The sequence below is a fragment of the Chiloscyllium punctatum genome, chromosome 19 (assembly GCF_047496795.1).
Source record: "Chiloscyllium punctatum isolate Juve2018m chromosome 19, sChiPun1.3, whole genome shotgun sequence".
Taxonomy (NCBI): Eukaryota; Metazoa; Chordata; class Chondrichthyes; order Orectolobiformes; family Hemiscylliidae; genus Chiloscyllium; species Chiloscyllium punctatum.
Window position 1 is genome coordinate 96,712,745 of NC_092757.1, and position 18,525 is coordinate 96,731,269.

Sequence of the window (18,525 nt, forward strand, 5' to 3'; positions counted from 1 at the left end):
ATTGTGGGCTGACTGCCTAGCTACCAAATCAGTCACTAGACTGTGAAGTCACTGACCAATAGCAAATGCTCTCTTCTGACAGAGATCAGAATCCGAGGATTTTCTACCTCACCCAACAAAATATTCTAAAATCCTTAAAGAAAAAATTGTACTTTTCAAACCAAATATCTGCATTGCACAAACAACTCCAAATCCTGAAAAATTAAAACATCGACTCGATTTTTTTTGGGATCAGGAATTCAATTGTACAATTAGGAATTAGTTTATTAAATAGCTTAGATGTATTGACTCTAGTCATAAAAAGGTAAAGAACTATCGTACCAGTGTTATGGAGGGTTGTTCCCTTGGTTAGGTTGTTTTTCTTGAGATTCTTACACACTTGATGCAACTGCAATACGTAAAATTTATTAAGTACAAGCTTCAGAGGACCACTTAACCCTCTTCGCAATGCTCGCAGAGCCGTGTCAAGAGATCTCTCAACAAAGAGACTATTTTTCCTTTATACAAGATTTTACATCACAATCAGTAATGCCCACAAGACAACCCCCAGCCACTCGTCAATCAAGACACAATGTAGTGATTTGATTACATCCAGAAACAATGTGATTAGATTATTCCTTAATGGCAAGACCTGGTGTAATTTTTATTTGAAACTGCAGGTTGTGGTTAGATTCTTAACTTCAGTGTTCTTATTGATTCTGAATAGCAGGAAATGGCAATGTAATTTTTTTACATTCTACCTGCAAGACAGAGAAACATACCACCTCCCCCACCAGGACAGCCAATTTCTTGAACGTCAGCGGAGCAAATTAACCCCTAAACATCTCATCTTGTTCCAAAGGGACAAGTGGTGGTAGTTTACCTTAAGGGTCACCATGCCTCAGGAGAGGGAAGAGGTTGAGAGGACAGATTCTACATGCTAATCTCAGCCAGGGCAGGTATTGAACCTGCACCTCTTCTACCTCAGGAGGCTAAGGAAATTCGGCATGTCCATAGGGACCCTCATCAACCCTTACAGATGCGCCACAGAAAACATTCTATCTGGGTGCATCACTGCTGGTACGGCAACTGCTCTGTTCAGGATTGTAAGAAACTACAGAAAGTTGTGAACATAGCCCAGACCATGATGCAAGCCAACCTCCTATTTATGGAGTTCTTGCCTAATGATCTGTATGTCCTTGTATGTTAAAGTTTGCCTGTACTGCACACAAAACTTTTCATTGTATTTAGATACTTGACAACAATAAATCAATATCACCACACAAAAATGCATGAAATTTAACATAAAACACTGATTCAGCCTCAGCTGCAATTAGACAAACTGTCAAATTGGACAGCACACTTTGAGGAGGAGAGAAGACTTTAGAAAAGGTGCAGAAAAGTTTCACGAGAGTGGTTGTAGGGATAAGGAATTTCCGTTACTTACATAAATTGGTAAAGGTAGGACGGTTTTTCTTGGAGAAAAGATTGTTGTGCAATTTAATCGTAGTGTTCAAAGTCATGTGGAGTCTAGACAGAGTAGATAGAGGGAAACTGTTCTGACCGGTAGCAAGAAAAAGAACTAGAGGGGCAAAGATTAAAGGTCATTTGCATAAACAGAATTAACAACATGAGAAGAAAGCTTTTCATGCAGCAAGTGGTTAGAATTCAGGATATGCTTAATGGGTGATGGAGAGAAGATCAATTAAATTACTCAACAGGGAACTGGATTATCTGAAAAGAAATCATGTGCAGAACTACAAGTAGAGGGCAAGGTAGGAGCTGTAATAAATTGCTCCTTCAGAGAATCTGCACACACATGACAAGCCAAATGGCCTTTTGATTCTATACAGTTACACAGTGAGCGATCATTGCCCTGCTGAATAAACAGTGACTCCATATTTATAAAACAATAGATTTTATTCCATTCCATCATGTCAATAAATCTTTTACATTATAGGACACAGCAACAACAGATCAAAACCTGAACTCTGTCCGAGACTGGAATCTCCATTCAGACCTTTCACCTTGTTTCAATACGTCCGGGGTTTGTCCCATGGCAACAATATGTGTTGTGTGACACTGGCTGCAGTCAGTGTGTGCTCATTCAGACCTCCAGCACGTGTCCTTATCATACATGAGTCAGTTCCAGCTCACTCGCTGTGTAGGGAATTTGACAGCCAATAGTCCCATTCGACTTGCAGCAAGACAGTTCAGAGTTTACTTCACCGTAAGTAGTAGTCAATGACTGCAGAAAAGGCAGCAAACCCACCACATCCAATGGCTCCTGCCTTTAGGCCAGCTGCAGTGGGGAAAGGGGAGCAGGTTAGAAACATTAACACAAAAGCTGCCATTTCAAACTTAGGCTTGAGAAAGATTCTGTCACTCACCTCGGAAACCAATTGCTCCTCCTGTTACACAGCCACTCAGTACACTGTTCTTCCAATCCGACTTCCCACGGTACTTTCAAAATATCAAAAGAGAGAAGATTTTAAATCCCAGCCTTCCCTGCTCACTGCTCTGTCCAATTCCAGAAATACAAATGAGTTACAATATATTGGATCCAACTTGTCAAAACTGGACCTTAGCTATCACAAATAAATCTAGAATCACAATTGTTACAGCACTGGAGGCTATTCAGCCCATCAAGACCATGGCAGCTCACCATAGAGCAAACCTTCCCACTAGATTCCCACGATTTTGTGTCAGTTATGTCCATCCAATTTGCTTTTGAAATCATTGAGCCATCTGGTTCCACCTCCCTCATGGGCAGTGAGTTCTTAGTCATTAGAGATCATCACAAACTCTCCATCTTTTGCCCAAAACCTTGAATGAGTACCCTCCATACCTTTTATGTCTAATGGATGCAGCTTTTCTTTATCTACCATATCTAAATCTGTCATCATCATGTACACATCTAACAAATTTTCCCTCAATCCCCTTTACTTCAGGGCAACTAACTCCAGCTTCTTCAACCAAATACATCTAAAAGCCCTATCCCTGGAACCATTCTAGTAAATCACCTCAACATACTCTCAAGAACTTTCACATACTTTAGCTGGACCCTAACAATAGATTTGCCAAGATTCTTTATGCATTGCTAACTACTCTCTAAATCTTCCTACCACCTTCGCACTCAGATACCTTTGACCCCAACACACTTTGGAATGGTGAATTAAAATCTACACTGACCTTCTTTGTCCCTTCTGCTAAAACAGATTACCTCCCATATCCCCACATTAAATTTTATCTGCCACTTGTCTGCCCATTCTGCAAGATTCCATCTATCCTGTTGCAGTCAATTGGCATCACTCTCACTGACAGATACTCCAAGATCAGAATCATGGCAAATTTTTAAGCTGTTCTGTCAGCCAAAATCCAGATCATTAAAAATATTTTGAAAACGTTGTCCTCGCACTGATTCTTCAGGACACCACATTACTCGACAGCATCCTTACCACTGCACCTGTTACTGATGCATGTTTTTGAAAACCCATAAGATGTGGGTGTCACTGGCTGATCCAGTGCCTTTTTGGATAACAGCAGTCCATGTTTTGTAAGTAGATCTATAATGCTGTAGGGATGGAGTGCAAGCATTCTGATCCACCAATGCTGGAACAGCAACATATTTCCAAGTCAAATGGCGAGTGGGTTGGAAGGAAACTTGCAGCTTGTGGTATCCCCATGTATCTGTTGCCTTTGGCCTTCTCGATGAAAGTTGTTGCAAATTTGAAATGACGAAGGGGTCTTGGGTGAATTTTTGTAGTGGAACTTGCAGATGGTACACACTGTTGCTTTTCAGCATTGATGGTGGGGAAGAGTGGATGTGGTATCAATCGAGTGGGCTGCTTTGTCATGGAGGAGAAAGTGAGGACTGCAGATGCCGGAAACCAGAGTTGAAAATTGTGGTGCTGAAAAAACACAGCAGGCCAGGCAGCATCCAAGGAGCAGGAGAATCGACGTTTCGGGCATAAGCTCTGCTTCAGGAATCTTATGCTTATGCCCGAAACGTCGATTCCCCTGCTCCTTGGATGCTGCCTGGCCTGCTGTGTTTTTCCAGCACCACACTTTTCAACTGCTTTGTCATGGATGATATCAAGCTTCTTAAGTGCTGCACCCATCCAGGCAAATGGAGAGAATTCCATCTCACTTCTAACTTGTGCATTGTGAATGGAGGACATGCTTCAGGAGTCAATCGGAGAGTTATCTACTGCAGGATTCATAGCCTCTGACCTGTCCTATTAGCCACATTTATATGGCTGGTCCTGTTTCTGATAACCCTCAGCATGTTGATAGTGGGGATTCAGTGATGGCAATGCCATTGTATTATAATGATACAATGTTGGAGATGATTATTGCCTGGCATTTGTGTGGTGCAAATGTTACTTGCTACTTTTCAGCCCAAACGTGGATATTGCCTAGGTCTTGCTTCATTTGACCATAAGATATATGAGCAGAATTAGGCCGCTCGGCCCATACAGTCTACTCTGCCATTCAATCATAGTTGATATGTTTCCCAACCCCATTCTCCTGCCTTCTCCCCGTAATCAGAAAGGGAGGTGACAGCCTAACAGTATTGTTGTTGGACTCCAAAGTTTGTGAGAAGATTTGTAGCTCGGGTGCTTGTTGTTGTGGTTCTGTTCACCGAGCTGGGAATTTGTGTTGCAGACGTTTCGTCCCCTGTCTAGGTGACATCCTCAGTGCTTGGGAGCCTCCTGTGAAGCGCTTCTGTGACCTTTCCTCTGGCGTTTGTAGTGGTTTGTATCTGCCGTTTCTGGTTGTCTGTTGCAGTGGCCGGTATATTGGGTCCAGGTCGATGTGTTTGTTGATTGAATCTGTGGATGAGTGCCATGCCTCCAGGAATTCCCTGGTTGTTCTCTGTTTGGCTTATCCTATAATAGTAGTGTTGTCCCAGTCGAACTCATGTTGCTTGGCATCTGAGTGTGTGGCTACTAAGGATAGCTGGTCGTGTCGTTTCGTGGCTAGTTGGTGTTCATGGATGCGGATCATTAGCTGTCTTCCTGTTTGTCCGATGTAGTGTTTTGTACAGTCCTTACATGGGATTTTGTACACTACATTGGTTTTGCTCATGCTGGGTATAAGGTTCTTTGTCCTGGTGAGTTGCTGTCTGAGAGTGGCTGTTGGTTTGTGTGCTGTTATGAGTCCTAGTGGGCTGAAGAAGGGCTTATGCTCGAAATGTTGAATCACCTGCTCCTTGGATGCTGCCTGGCTGCTGTGTTTTTCAGCACCACACTTTTCAACAACTAGTGGCTGTAGTAGTCTGGCTGTCAGTTCAGAAATGCTCTTGATGTATGGTAGTGTGGCTAGTCCTTTGGGTTGTGGCATGTCCTCATTCCATTGTCTTTCCCTTTGGCATCTGTTGATTAAATTGCGGGGGTATCCGTTTTTGGCGAATACATTGTAGAGGTGTTCTTCTTCCTCTTTTTGCAGTTCTGGTGTGCTGCAGTGTGTTGTGGCCCTTTTGAACACTGTCTTGATGCAACTTCTTTTGTGTGTGTTGGGGTGGTTGCTTTCATAGTTCAGGACTTGGTCTGTGTGTGTGGCTTTCCTGTATACCTTTGTGGTGAATTCTCTGTTCGGTGTTCTCTGTACCATCACGTCTAGGAATGGGAGTTGGTTGTCCTTTTCTTCCTCTCTAGTGAATCGGATTCCTGTGTGTGTGGCGTTGATGATCCAGTGTGTGTTCTCTATTTCTGTGTTTTTGTTGATTACTAAGGGGTCATCCACATATCTGACCCAGAGTTTGGGTTGAATTTACAGTAAAACTGTTTGTTCTAATCTTTGCATTACTGCTTCTGCTATGAGTCCAGAGATGGGTGAGCCCATGGGTGTGCCGTTGATTTGTTCATATATTTGGTTGTTGAATGTGATGTGTGTTGTGAGGCACAGGTCCAGTAGTTTGAGTATGCAGTCTTTGTTGATAGGTTCCCCGTCTTGTTGTCTGTTCTGTATGTCCAGCAGGTTGGCTATTGTGTCTCTGCCTAGGGTTTTGTCGATAGAGGTGAACAGTGCCTTACATCGAATGAGACCACAGTTCCTTCCTTGTCTATGTGTGTATTTCTGATGATGTCCAAGAATTCCTGTGTTGATTGTATAGAGTGTCTGGATCCGCTGGTCAGGTGTTTCAGTTTCTGCTGTAGTTCTTTAGCCAGTTTGTGTGATGGTGTCCCTGGTTAGTGACACGATGGGCCTGAGTGGGATGTCTGGTTTGTGCACTTGTTCAAAAGGGCCACACAACACTCTGCATGACACCAGAACTGCAAAAAGAGGAAGAACACCTCTACAATGTATTGGCCAAAAACGGATACCCCCGCAATTTAATCAACAGATGCCTAAGGGAAAGACAATGGAATGAGGACATGCCACAACCCAAAGGACTAGCCACACTACCATACAGCAAGAACATTTCTGAACTGACAGCCAGACTACTGCGACCACTAGGACTCATAACAGCACACAAACCAACAGCCACGCTCAGACAACAACTCACCAGGACAAAGCACCTGATACCCAGCATGAGCAAAACCAATGTAGTGTACAAAATCCCATGCAAGGACTGCACAAAACACTACATCGGACAAACAGGAAGACAGCTAATGATCCGCATCCATGAACACCAACTAGCCACGAAACGACACGACCAGCTATCCTTAGTAGCCACACACGCAGATGCCAAGCAACATGAATTCAACTGGGAAAACACTACTATTATAGGACAAGCCAAACAGAGAACAGCCAGAGAATTCCTAGAGGCATGGCACTCATCCACAGATTCAATCAATAAGCACATCGACCTGGACCCAATATACTGACCACAGCAGCAGACAACCGGAAGCAGCAGAGACAAACCACTATAAATACCTGGTTTGTGCACTTGTTCAAAAGGGCCACACAACACACTGCAGCACACCAGAACTGCAAAAAGAGGAAGAACACCTCTACAATGTATTCACCAACATTACAGAAGCGCTTCACAGGAGGCTCCCAAGCACTGAGGATGTCAACTAGACAGGGGACGAAACGTCTGCAACACAAATTCCCAGCTCGGCAAACAAAAGCACAACATATGCTCTTCTTGTCAGATATGGGAGTCCAGGGATAGGTTACGTGTTACTGAGGATACCTGCAATAAATGCTGTTGGTTGCAAATCCTATCAGATCGAATGGATCGGTTGGAGAGACAGTCAGAGGCAATGAGGAATTTACAAGAGCAAGGGGATGCAATGGATAGCAGTTATTTGGGGGGGTCTCAGATACAGTCACATAGATGGGCCAACTCTAGGAAAGGCAAGAGATGTGGGCAGCTAATGTGGCTACCCCCATTTCAAGCAAGTATGCTGTTTTGGAAAAGGTAGGGGGTGATGGATTCTCAGGGGAATGTAGCACAAACAGCCAAGTTTCGGGTATTGAGACTAGCTCTAATGCAATGAGGGTTATGTCAGGTTCCAAGAGATCAATTGTGTTAGGGGACTCTCTAGTCCAAGGAACAGACAGACGTTTCTGTGGCCAGCAGAGAAAAAGCAGAATGGTGTTTTGCCTCCCTGGTACCAGGATCAAGAATGTCTCAGAGAGGGTGCAGAATGTTCTCAAGGGGGAGAGGGGCCAGCAGGAGGTGACTGTCCACATTGGAACCAATGATATAGGAAGAGAAAAGGTTGAGATTCTGAAGGGAGATTACAGAGAGTTAGGCAGGAATTTAAAAATGGAAGTCCTTGAGAGTAGTAATATCTGGATTACTCCCGGAGCTACAAGCTCGGAGTACGAGAATAGAGGAGACGAATGCATGACTGAGGAACTGGTTTATGGGAGAAGGATTCACATTTTTGGATCATTGGAATCTCTTTTGGGGTAGAAGTGACCTTAACAAGAAGGAAGGATTGCACCAAAATTGGAAGGGGACTAATATACTGGCAGAGAGATTTGCTAGAGCTGAAAAGGGAGGATTTAAATGAGAAAGATGGGGGTGTGGGATCCAGGGAGATAGTGAGGAAAGAGATCAATCTGAGACTGGTACAGTTGAGAAAAGAAGTGAGTCAGACAGTCAGGGCAGGCAAGAACAAAGCAGAGAACAAGGTAGGACTAATAAGTTAAACTGCATTTATTTCAATGCAAGAGACCTAACAGGGAAGGCAGATGCACTCAGGGCATGGTTAGGAACATGGGACTGGGATATCATAGCAATTACAGAAACATGGCTCAGGGATGGGCAGGACAGGTGGCTTAATGTTCCAGGATACAAATGCTACAGGAAGGATAGAAAGGGAGGCAAGAGAGGTGGGGGAGTGGCATTTTTGATAAGGAGTAGCATTACAGCTGTATGGAGAGAGGGTATAACATCCAGGGAGGTTATTTAGGTGGAACTGAGAAATAAGAAAGGGATGATCATCTTACTGGAATTGTATTACAGATCCCCTAATAGTCAGAGGGAAATTGAGAAACAAAATTGGAAGGAGATTTCAGTTATCTGTAAGAATAATAGGGTGGTTATGGCAGGGGATTTTAACTTTCCAAACATAGACTGGGACTGCCATAGTGTTAAAGGTTTAGATGGAGAGGAATTTCTTAAGTGTGCACAAGACAATTTTCTGATTCAGTAGGTGGATGTACGTACTAGAGAAGGTGCAAAACTTGACCTACGGTTGGGAATTAAGGCAGGGCAGGTGACTGAGGTGTCAATGGGGGAGCACTTTGGGGCCAGCGATGAAAATTCTATTAGTTTTAAAACAATGATGGAAAAAGATAGACTGGATCTAAAAGCTGAAGTCCTAAATTGGAGAAAGGCCAATTTTCATGGTATTAGGCAAGAGCTTTCGAAAGCTGACTGGAGGCAGATGTTCGCAGGTAAAGAGATGGCTGGAAAATGGGAAGCCTTCAGAAGTGAGATAATGAGAGTCCAGAGACAGTATATTCCTGTTAAGGTGAAAAGAAAGGTTGGTAGGTATAGGGAATGCTGGATGACTAAAGAAATTGAGGATTTGGTTAAGAAAAACAAGGAAGCATATGTAAGGTATAGACAGGATAGATCGAGTGAATCCTTAGAAGAGTATAAAGGCAATAGGAGTATAATTAAGAGGGAAATCAGGAGGGCAAAAAGGGGACATGAAATAGCTTTGACAAATAGGGTTCAGGAGAATCCAAAGGGTTTTTACAAATACATTAAGGACAAAAGGGTAACTAGGGAGAGAATAGGGCCCCTCAAAGATCAGCAAGGCGGCCTTTGTGTGGAGCCACAAGAGATGGGGGAAGATACTAAATGAGTATTTTGCATCAGTATTTACTGTGAAAAAGGCCATGGAAAATATAGAATGTAGGGAAATACAGATGGTGACATCTTGAAAAGTGTCCATATTACAGAGGAGGAAGTGCTGGATGTCTTGAAATGCACTAAAATGGATAAATCCCCAGGACCTGATCAGGTGTACCCTAGTACTCTTTGGGAAGCTAGAGAAGTGATTGCTGGGCCTCTTGCAGAGATATTTGTATTATGAATACTCACAGGTGAGGTGCTGGAAGACTGGAGGTTGGCTAATGTGGAGCCACTGTTTAAGAAAGGTGGTAAGAACATGCCAGGGAACTATGGACCAGTGAGCCTGACATCAACTTGGTGGGCAAGTTGTTGGAGGGAATCCTGAGGGACAGGATGTACATGTATTTAGAAAGGCAAGGACTGATTAGGGATAGTCAACACGGCTTTGTGCGTGGGAAATCATGTCTCACAAACTTGATTGAAGTTTTTGAAGAAGTAACAAAGGGGATTAATAAGCGCAGAACAGTAGACGTGATCTATATGGACTTCAGTGAGGCGTTTGACAAAGTTCCCCATGAGAGAATGATTAGCAAGGTTAGATTTCACGGAAGACATGGAGAACTAGCCATTTGGGTACAGGACTGCCTCGAAGGTCGAAGACAGAGGGTGGTGGTGGAGGGCTGTTTTTCAGACTGGAGGCTTGTGACTAGTGGAATGCCACAAGGATCGGTGCTGGGTCCACTACTTTTCATCATTCATATAAATGATTTGGATGTGAGCATAAGAGGTACAGTTAGTAAGTTTGCAGATGACACCAAAATTGGAGGTGTAGTGGACAACAAAGAAGGTTACCTGAGATTACAACGGAATCTTAATCAGATGGGCCCATGGGCTTAGAAGTGGCAGATGGAGTTTAATTTATAAAAAATGCGAGGTGCTGCATTTTGGGAAAGGAAATCTTAGCAGGGCTTATACACTTAATGGCAAGGTCTTAGGGAGTGTAGCTGAACAAACAGACCTTGGAGTGCAGGTTCATAGCTCCTTGAAAGTGGAGCCGCAGGTAGATAGGATAGTGAAGAGGGTGTTTGGTATGCTTTCTTTTATTGGTCAGAGTATTGAGTACAGGAGTTGGGAGGTCATGTTGTGGCTGTACAGGACATTGGTTAGGCCATTTTGAATATCGCATGCAATTCTGGCCTCCTTCCTATCGGAAAGATATTGTGAAACTTGAAAGGGTTCAGAAAAGATTGACAAGGATGTTGCCAGGGTTGGAGGATTTGAGCTATAGGGAGAGGCTGAACAGGCTGGGGCTGTTCTCCCCGGAGCGTTGGAGGCTGAGGGGTGACCTTATAGAGGTTTATAAAATCATGAGGGGCATGGATAGGATAAATAGACAAAGATTTCCCTGGGGTGGGGGAGTTCAGAACTAGAGGGCATAGGTTTAGGGCGAAGGGGTAAGATATAAAACAGACCCAAGAGGCAACTTTTTCACAGAGAAGGTGGTAGGTGTATGGAATGAGCTGCCAGGGGAAGTGGTGGAGGCTGGTACAATTGCAACATTTAAATGGCATCTGGATGGGTATATGAATAGAAAGGGTTTGAAGAGATATTGGCCAGTGCTGGCAGGTGGGACTAGATTGGGTTGGGATATCTGGTCGGCATGGATTGAAAAGTTTGTTTCCGTGCTGTACATCTCTATGACTAGTGTTCTTGAGGGAAGGAAGCTATCCTTATCTGGTTTGGCCTACATGTGACTCAAACCGACAGCAATGTGGTTGACTCTTAACTGCCCTCTAGGCAATTAGGGATGGTCCATAAATACTACGATGTGGAGGAGGCATTGTTGGTCGGGGGTGGACAAAGTTAAAAAAAAATCACATAACACCAGGTTATAGTTCAACAGGTTTATTTGGAAGCACTAGCTTTCAGAGCGCTGCTCCTTCATGAATGAGTAGCACTCCGAAAGCTACTGCGTCAAAATAAAGCTGCTGGACTTTAACCTGGTGTTGTGATTTTTAAACTTTGCCCACAAATATCATAGACAGCAACACTTGTAATCTGTGAATAAATTTTACAAATAGGGTCAGAAGTGGAGATCAAAATTCTGGAGGAGCATCACAGGACCCGAAACATTCACTTTGCTTTCTCTCTACAAATGCTGCCAGACCTGATGAATTTTTTCAGCTATTTCTGTTTTTGTTTCAGAAGGAGGGTTGCACAAGTCTCAGCACAATCTGGGAATCCTCAGATACTGAAGTCAATGGTGTCTGCATGCAGTAAGAACTGGACAGCATCTAGCCTTGGGCTAATAAGGGGTGAGTAACATTCAAGGCACACAAGTGACAGGTAATGATCACCCCCCCCAACAAAAGGGGAACCAACGTGACATTCAGTGGCTGAATTTACAATTGCTGAGTTCTCTGATACCAATATCTTTGGGGGTTACCATCAACCAGAAACTGAGCTGGATTAATCACAGACTTATTGTGGCAACAAGGGATCATAAGTTGGGAATCATGCAGCAAGTAACTCACCTCCTGACTCCCCAAAGCCTGTCCACCATTTACATGGCACAAGTCAGGAGTGCAATAGAAGCCTGACACCATCTGGGACAAAGAAGCCATTTGACTGGCACCCCATTCTCCACATTAAACATTTACTCCTTCCATCACTGATACTCAATAGCAGGTTATAAATCTCCAAAATGCACTGAAGTAACTCACCTGGGCTCCTCTCACAGTGCCATCCAAACCCACAACCATTACTAACTAGAAGGACAGGGCCAACGCCACCTTTAAGTTCCCCTCAAAGCCACTCACCATCCTGACTGAGAAATATATTACTATTCCTTCGCTGCTGCTGTAAAATCCTGGAACTTCCTTCCTAACTGGTCTTCCTGTAGCATTTGGACTGCAGCGATTCAAGATGACAACTCATGAGCACCTTGCTGAGGGCACTTAGGGATGGGCAATAAACGCTGGCCAAGCCAGAGAGATTCACATTCCAGTGACAAATACATTTTTGAAAAAAACTGCCTACTATCCTCCAGTCTGAAAAATATTTATGATTTGTTGCTTTGTCCTTAAACTAATCTTTAATCCAACATAGGGCTGACCTCCTACATCACTAACAGCAATCTTGTTAACGTTTTATGTGGTACCTTGTCAAATGGCTTCTTAAAATCTGTACAGATAACATCCACCACATTCTCTTCATCAATCTTCTCTGTTACTTCATTAAAAATGTGATTAAAGTAAGTACAATCTGTTTAGAAAGCTGTGCTGGCTCTCAATTTACTCAATACCCCTCCATTTACGTCGCCAATCTGACGGTGAAGGTGGACACATTTCTGTCTCCAACACTAACCCCAGAAGTGAATTGCACAGCCTCACAACTCTCTGGCTAAGGAAGATTTTCCTGCCTTCTATTCTAAATTTCTTATAATTAATTTTTTGCTTCTGCCACCATGATCTATACTTTAAGTGACCAGAAACCACCTGTTCTATTTACCAAGATCTATGTTCATCGTTTTAAAACACTCCACTCATATTCCATGAAGTATCAGGAATTCTTTTCCAATTATCAACATGTGAGACACGGATGTCACTGGCTGGACGGCACGGTGACTCAGTGGTTAGCACTGCTACCTCACAGCACTAGGCCCACAGGTTTGATTCCATCCTCAGGCGATTGTGTGAAGTCCACACACATTCTCCCCCAGTGTCCATGTGGGTTTCCTCCAGGAGCTCTGGTTTTCTCCCACAGTCCAAAGATGTGCAAGTTAGATGGACGAGTTGTGCTAAATTGCCCATGATGTTCAGTGATGTGCAGGCTAGGTGCATTAGTCAGGGAAAACGTAGAGTAGTAGGGTAAGAAAATGGGTCTGGGTGGTTTACTCTTCAAAGGGTTGATATGGACTTGTTGGGCCAAATGGCCTGTTTCCACACTGTAGGGATTCTCTGGATTTATTGCCTGTTCCTAGTTGCCCTTGAGGTAATGGCGATGAGCTGCCTTCTTGAACCACTGCCGTCCAAATGCTGTAGGTTGACCCAAAATGCTGTGAGGGAGGGAATTCTAGAATCTTGACCCTGCAACACTTAAGGAACATCAAATATTTCAAAGTCAGGATGGTGCGTTGCTTGGAGGGGAACTTGCAAGTGGTCGTGTTTCCATGCATCTTATTGAAAACTATCCACCAATTCTATCTTTCCAACATCATCCTTACAATCAATCATCAATTCTTTAATAATCCCTGAAGCTTGGAATATTTCAGAGGCAGTGGTCTAAATCCAAGTGTTTCTTGCTATGCCACTGCTGATGGAAGGCAAACTCACCGATTCAATGATGCATTCTGTACAAGAAAACATTGCCCCAACGATAGCAAAATTCTTTGCATATGACATTCCACGCTGCCCCATGTCTTTCAGAACTTCCCTGGCAGTTGGCGTCCGCAATGGATCCTTTGGATCGAAGCCAACATTAGTATCAATACCAGCCGTGAAGATTCCAAATGCACCACCGAGCACAAAGCCTAAGAAGGGAGAGATAAGAGACAATACAGAGAGAATGCTAATATCAATCAACCTTCAAGAGATCGACAAGAACACAGCTCAAGACTCCTGATGCCAGTGTTGGCTCTATTCTGATCATAATCCTGAAATGAGCACAGGAAACAATTTCATAGATCCATCATATAAATTTGGATGAGTAGGCCATTCAGTCCATCGAGCCTGCTCCGCCATTATCATAAATCATCGCTGATTCAATTAGAACCGCAAAGCCATACGCTCACTTACTCTTAATAGCCATTCACCTCCTTGCTTAACAAGAATCTATCCTCTTCTACCTTTAAAATATTCTAATCCCTCTTCTTCGCACTTCCCTCAGATTAGCCAGTGCTCTTCCTGTCACTTTCCATTAAAAAGTAAATTCTCACCCTATGTTTCACTTCTGCTGCTCTCTTGGGGTTAACTCTGTTCAGAAGAATGAAATGTCGAGCACATGATTAGGTGATCTGTCATTTTCTTACCTATATCTACAAACACTCCAGCAAGGGATGGAATTACAGGTGACATCTCACCCATTCTCCTTGTCAAGGTCACAGAGGTTGAAATGTCACAGGTAACCAAGTATAGAGATCCATATGAACACACAAACAAGGTTGGTTTGGTTTTAACCTTAACTCGACATTCCTGTATGCCCCTGATAGGTTTCTGATTACCCAGGATTACCTGCATCTGCCCTAAAAATATTTAAAGATTCTGCTTCCATTATCTTTGGAGGAAGGGAATTCCAAAGACACCCAATACTCAAAAAAAAAACGTCATCTCTATCTTTATTCGGCAAACCCTTAAGGTTAAAACATGACCTCCAGATATGAATTCTCCAACAAGAGGAAACATCATCAGGATCAATTAAATCACCTCTGACTCTTGTATCCAGTGGATTGTACATGCCAAGCCTGTTCTCATCAGGCAATCTGTTCATTCCAGGTATTGAGTCGAGAGCGTGGTGCTGGAAAAGCACAGCAGGTCAGGCAGCATCTGAGGAGGATAAGTTATTCATCAGGAATGAGACTCGTGGGCGGCGGGGGGGGGTGAGAGTTAAATGGGCTGGGATGGGGCTGCGGGGAAGGTAGTCGGGAATGTGATAGGTAAACGAAGGTGAAGGTGAAAGTAATAGGTCAGAGGGATGGGTGGAACAGATGGGTGGGTAGAAAGGAAGATGGACAGGTAGGACCGGTCATGGGGATGCTGCCGAGTTGGAGATCTGGTAAACATTCTCTGAACTGCTTCCAAAGGATTAACATTCTTCCGTAAATATACTGACGAATACTGTATACAGTATTCCAGATGTGGTCTCATTAATGCCTTGTATAGCCGAAGCATAACCTTCATATACTTACATTTAATTCCCCTCACAATCAAATATATCCATCTAACAGCTTTCCTGAATACTCGCTATCCCTACATTCTTACCTTCTGTGATTCCTGCACCAGATTCAACCTGACCCATCCTGTTCTTTAGAGACAATCGATTTTCTAACTTATTACTACACCCTGTGGTGACTTAGCACACCCACTCTGCTGACTGTACTGCTCTCTTTACAGGCTTCACACTCATTCATTTGCAAAAATTGGAAAAAGGAACACTTTTGAAACACTCCAAACTCACAGCCAGCAACACCCAGCACTGAATTTATATAATACACCACACAGAAGCTGGAAGAGGATGTTTACCTCCTTTCTCTGCCCTCCACAACTCCTACACCCCCTCTAAGTCCTCCAATTCTCACCTCTCTGTTCTCACATTGTATTTGGAAAGGCAAGGACTGATTAGGGATAGAAGAAAGTGAGGACTGCAGATGCTGGAGATCAGAGCTGAAAATGTGTTGCTGGAAAAGCGCAGCTGGTCAGGCAGCATCCAAGGAACAGGAGAATCGACGTTTCGGGCATAAGCCCTTCTTCAGGAATGAGGAAAGTGTGCCAAGCAGGCTAAGATAAAAGGTAGGGAGGAGGGACTTGGGGGAGGGGCGTTGGGAATATGATAGGTGGAAGGAGGTCAAGGTGAGGGTGATAGGCCGGAGTGGGGGTGGGGGCGGAGAGGTCAGGAAGAAGATTGCAGGTTAGGAAGGCGGTGCTGAGTTCGAGGTTTGGGACTGAGATAAGGCAGGGGAGGGGAAATGAGGAAACTGGAGAAATCTGAGTTCATCCCTACTCCGGCCTAACACCCTCACCTGAACCTTCTTCCACTCATCGCACTGATTAGGGATAGTCAACAATGCTTTGTGCGTGGGAAATCATGTCTCACAAACTTGATTGAGTTTTTTTGAAGAAGTAACAAAGAAGATTGATGAGGGCAGAGCAGATGTGATCTATATGGACTTCAGTAAGGTGTTCGACAAGGTTCCCCATGGGAGACTGATTAGCAAGGTTAGATCGCATGGAATACAGGGAGAACTAGCCATTTGGATACAGAACTGGCTCAAAGGTAGAAGACAGAGGGTGGTGGTGGAGGGTTGTTTTTCAGATTGGAGGCCTGTGACCAGTGGAGTGCCACAAGGATCAGTGCTGGGTCCACTACTTTTTGTCATTTATATAAATGATTTGGATACGAGCATAAGAGGTACAGTTCATAAGTTTGCAGATGACACCAAAATTGGAGGTGTAGTGGACAGCGAAGAGGGTTACCTCAGATTACAACAGGATCTGGACTAGATGGGCCAATGGGCTGAGAAGTGGCAGATGGAGTTTAATTCAGATAAATGTGAGGTGCTGCATTCTGGGAAAGCAAATCTTAGCAGGACTTATACACTTAATGGTAAGGTCCTAGGGAGTGTTGCTGAACAAAGAGACCTTGGAGTGCAGGTTCATAGCTCCTTGAAAGTGGAGTCGCAGATAGATAGGATAGTGAAGGCAGCGTTTGGTATGCTTTCCTTCATTGGTCAGAGTATTGAGTACAGGAGTTGGGAGGTCATGTTACGGCCGTACAGGACATTGGTTAGGCCACTGTTGGAATATTGCATGCAATACTGGTCTCCTTCCTATCGGAAAGATGTTGTGAAACTTGAAAGGGTTCAGAAAAAGTTTACAAGGATGTTGCCAGGGTTGAAGGATCTGAGCTACAGGGAGAGGCTGAACAAACTGGGGCTGTTTTCCCTGAAGCGTCGGAGGCTGAGGGGTGACCTCATAGAGGTTTACAAAATTATGAGGGGCATGGATAGGATAAATAGACAAAGTCTTTTCCCTGGGGTCAGGGAGTCCAGAACTAGGGGGCATAGGTTTAGGGTGAGAGGGGAAAGATATAAAAGAGACCAATGGGGCAACTTTTTCATGCAGAGGGTGGTACGTGTATGGAATGAGCTGCCAAAGGATGTGGTGGAGGCCGGTACAACAGCAGCATTTAAGAGGCATTTGGATGGATATATGAATAGGAAGGGTTTGGAGGGATATGGGCCGGGTGCTGGCAGGTGGGACTAGATTGGGTTGGGATATCTGGTCAGCATGGACAGGTTGGACCGAAGGGTCTGTTTCCATGCTGTACATCTCTATGATTCTATGACAGCAGCTCCCTCAGTTGACACCTCCATTGACCCCCTCACCTTCTATCATTCAAATCTAACTTGTCTCCACCCACCAGCTTCCCTGCAACTTCCATTCCTCATGCCCCAACCTCATTTGCAACCCACAAAGCCCTCAGACCGCAGACTATCCCTTCCAACCCTCATTATGACAAATGAGCACCACCATCCCCAACCCCAAGACCCCCCCAACCTTCACTTACAGCCAGCCCATCTAATATTTTGCAACTCTCCCCCCATATCACCTACTAATCATGTCATCGTTCTCTCCAAAAACCTTACTGACCACTCTCACAATCCCTAGCCACTGCATCCACAAGCCCTTCCTGAATCCCCTTACCCCAGACCCTCACTTTCTGACCATCACAGCCCATCATCTCCCCATCCACTGATGCTCATCACCTCTCCCACAGACCCTCACTATCCATTTCTCCCAGACCCTCACCTCTGCCTCCCACAGACTCTGATCCACCCCTCCCCAGACCCTCACCTCTGACCCACCCCTCCCCCTCCCCCTCCCCAGACCCTCCCCCTCCCCCGACCCTCCCCCTCCCTCTCCCCAGACCCTCCCCCTCCCCCTCCCCCTCCCCAGACCCTCCCCCTCCCCCAGACCCTCACCTCCAACACAGGCCAGCGCAGCCTTGAAGCCGCAGCTCTCCATCGCCCGTTCCACCATTTTCTGTTCATCTGATTTAACGGGTGAGGGGATTCCGCCGAACACGGCAGAAGTCAAGGCCCGCGGCTGCCGTTGCTCCCCTACCAGATGCTGGAGGAGCTGTGAGTATACCAAGGCCGACCCGGCCTCAGGCCGCGAAGGAGCAGCTGAACCAGCCCCAAAAGGCGCCATCGTACAGCAAGCCGCCCGTCACTGCGTCAGTCCGCGTCATGGTGGATCCCGCCCCATCCGGGGGGAGACCCGCCCCATCCAGGGGGAGCCACGCCCCCGGGACTGAGCCCCGCCCTCAGGAGAGAGGGCCCCGCCCCTGGGGCGCCGAGTTCCGCCGCTGGGATTTGGGGCCCCGCCCCCGGGACTGAGCCCCGCCCCATCCAGGGGAGGCCCCCGCCCCCGGGACTGAGCCACGCCCCCGGGACTGATCCCCGCCCCATCCGGGGGAGCCACGCCCCCGGGACTGAGCCCCGCCCCATCCAGGGGGAGTCACGCCCCCGGGACTGAGCCACGCCCCCGGGATTGAGCCCC

At 45.2% G+C, this 18,525-nt stretch overlaps 1 protein-coding gene across 1 annotated transcript; it reads right to left on the minus strand.

The window, feature by feature from the left end:
• Positions 1-1,880: 1,880 nt before the first annotated feature.
• timm22 (translocase of inner mitochondrial membrane 22 homolog (yeast)) lies at positions 1,881-18,212 on the minus strand. The gene is made up of 4 exons (XM_072590126.1): positions 17,946-18,212; positions 13,582-13,778; positions 2,370-2,442; positions 1,881-2,281 (listed from the first exon to the last, which is right to left on the minus strand). Exons 1-4 carry the CDS (start codon positions 18,172-18,174, stop codon positions 2,205-2,207), a joined length of 576 nt encoding a protein of 191 aa, XP_072446227.1. The 5' UTR covers positions 18,175-18,212; the 3' UTR covers positions 1,881-2,204.
• Between the last annotated feature and the right edge of the window lie 313 nt (positions 18,213-18,525).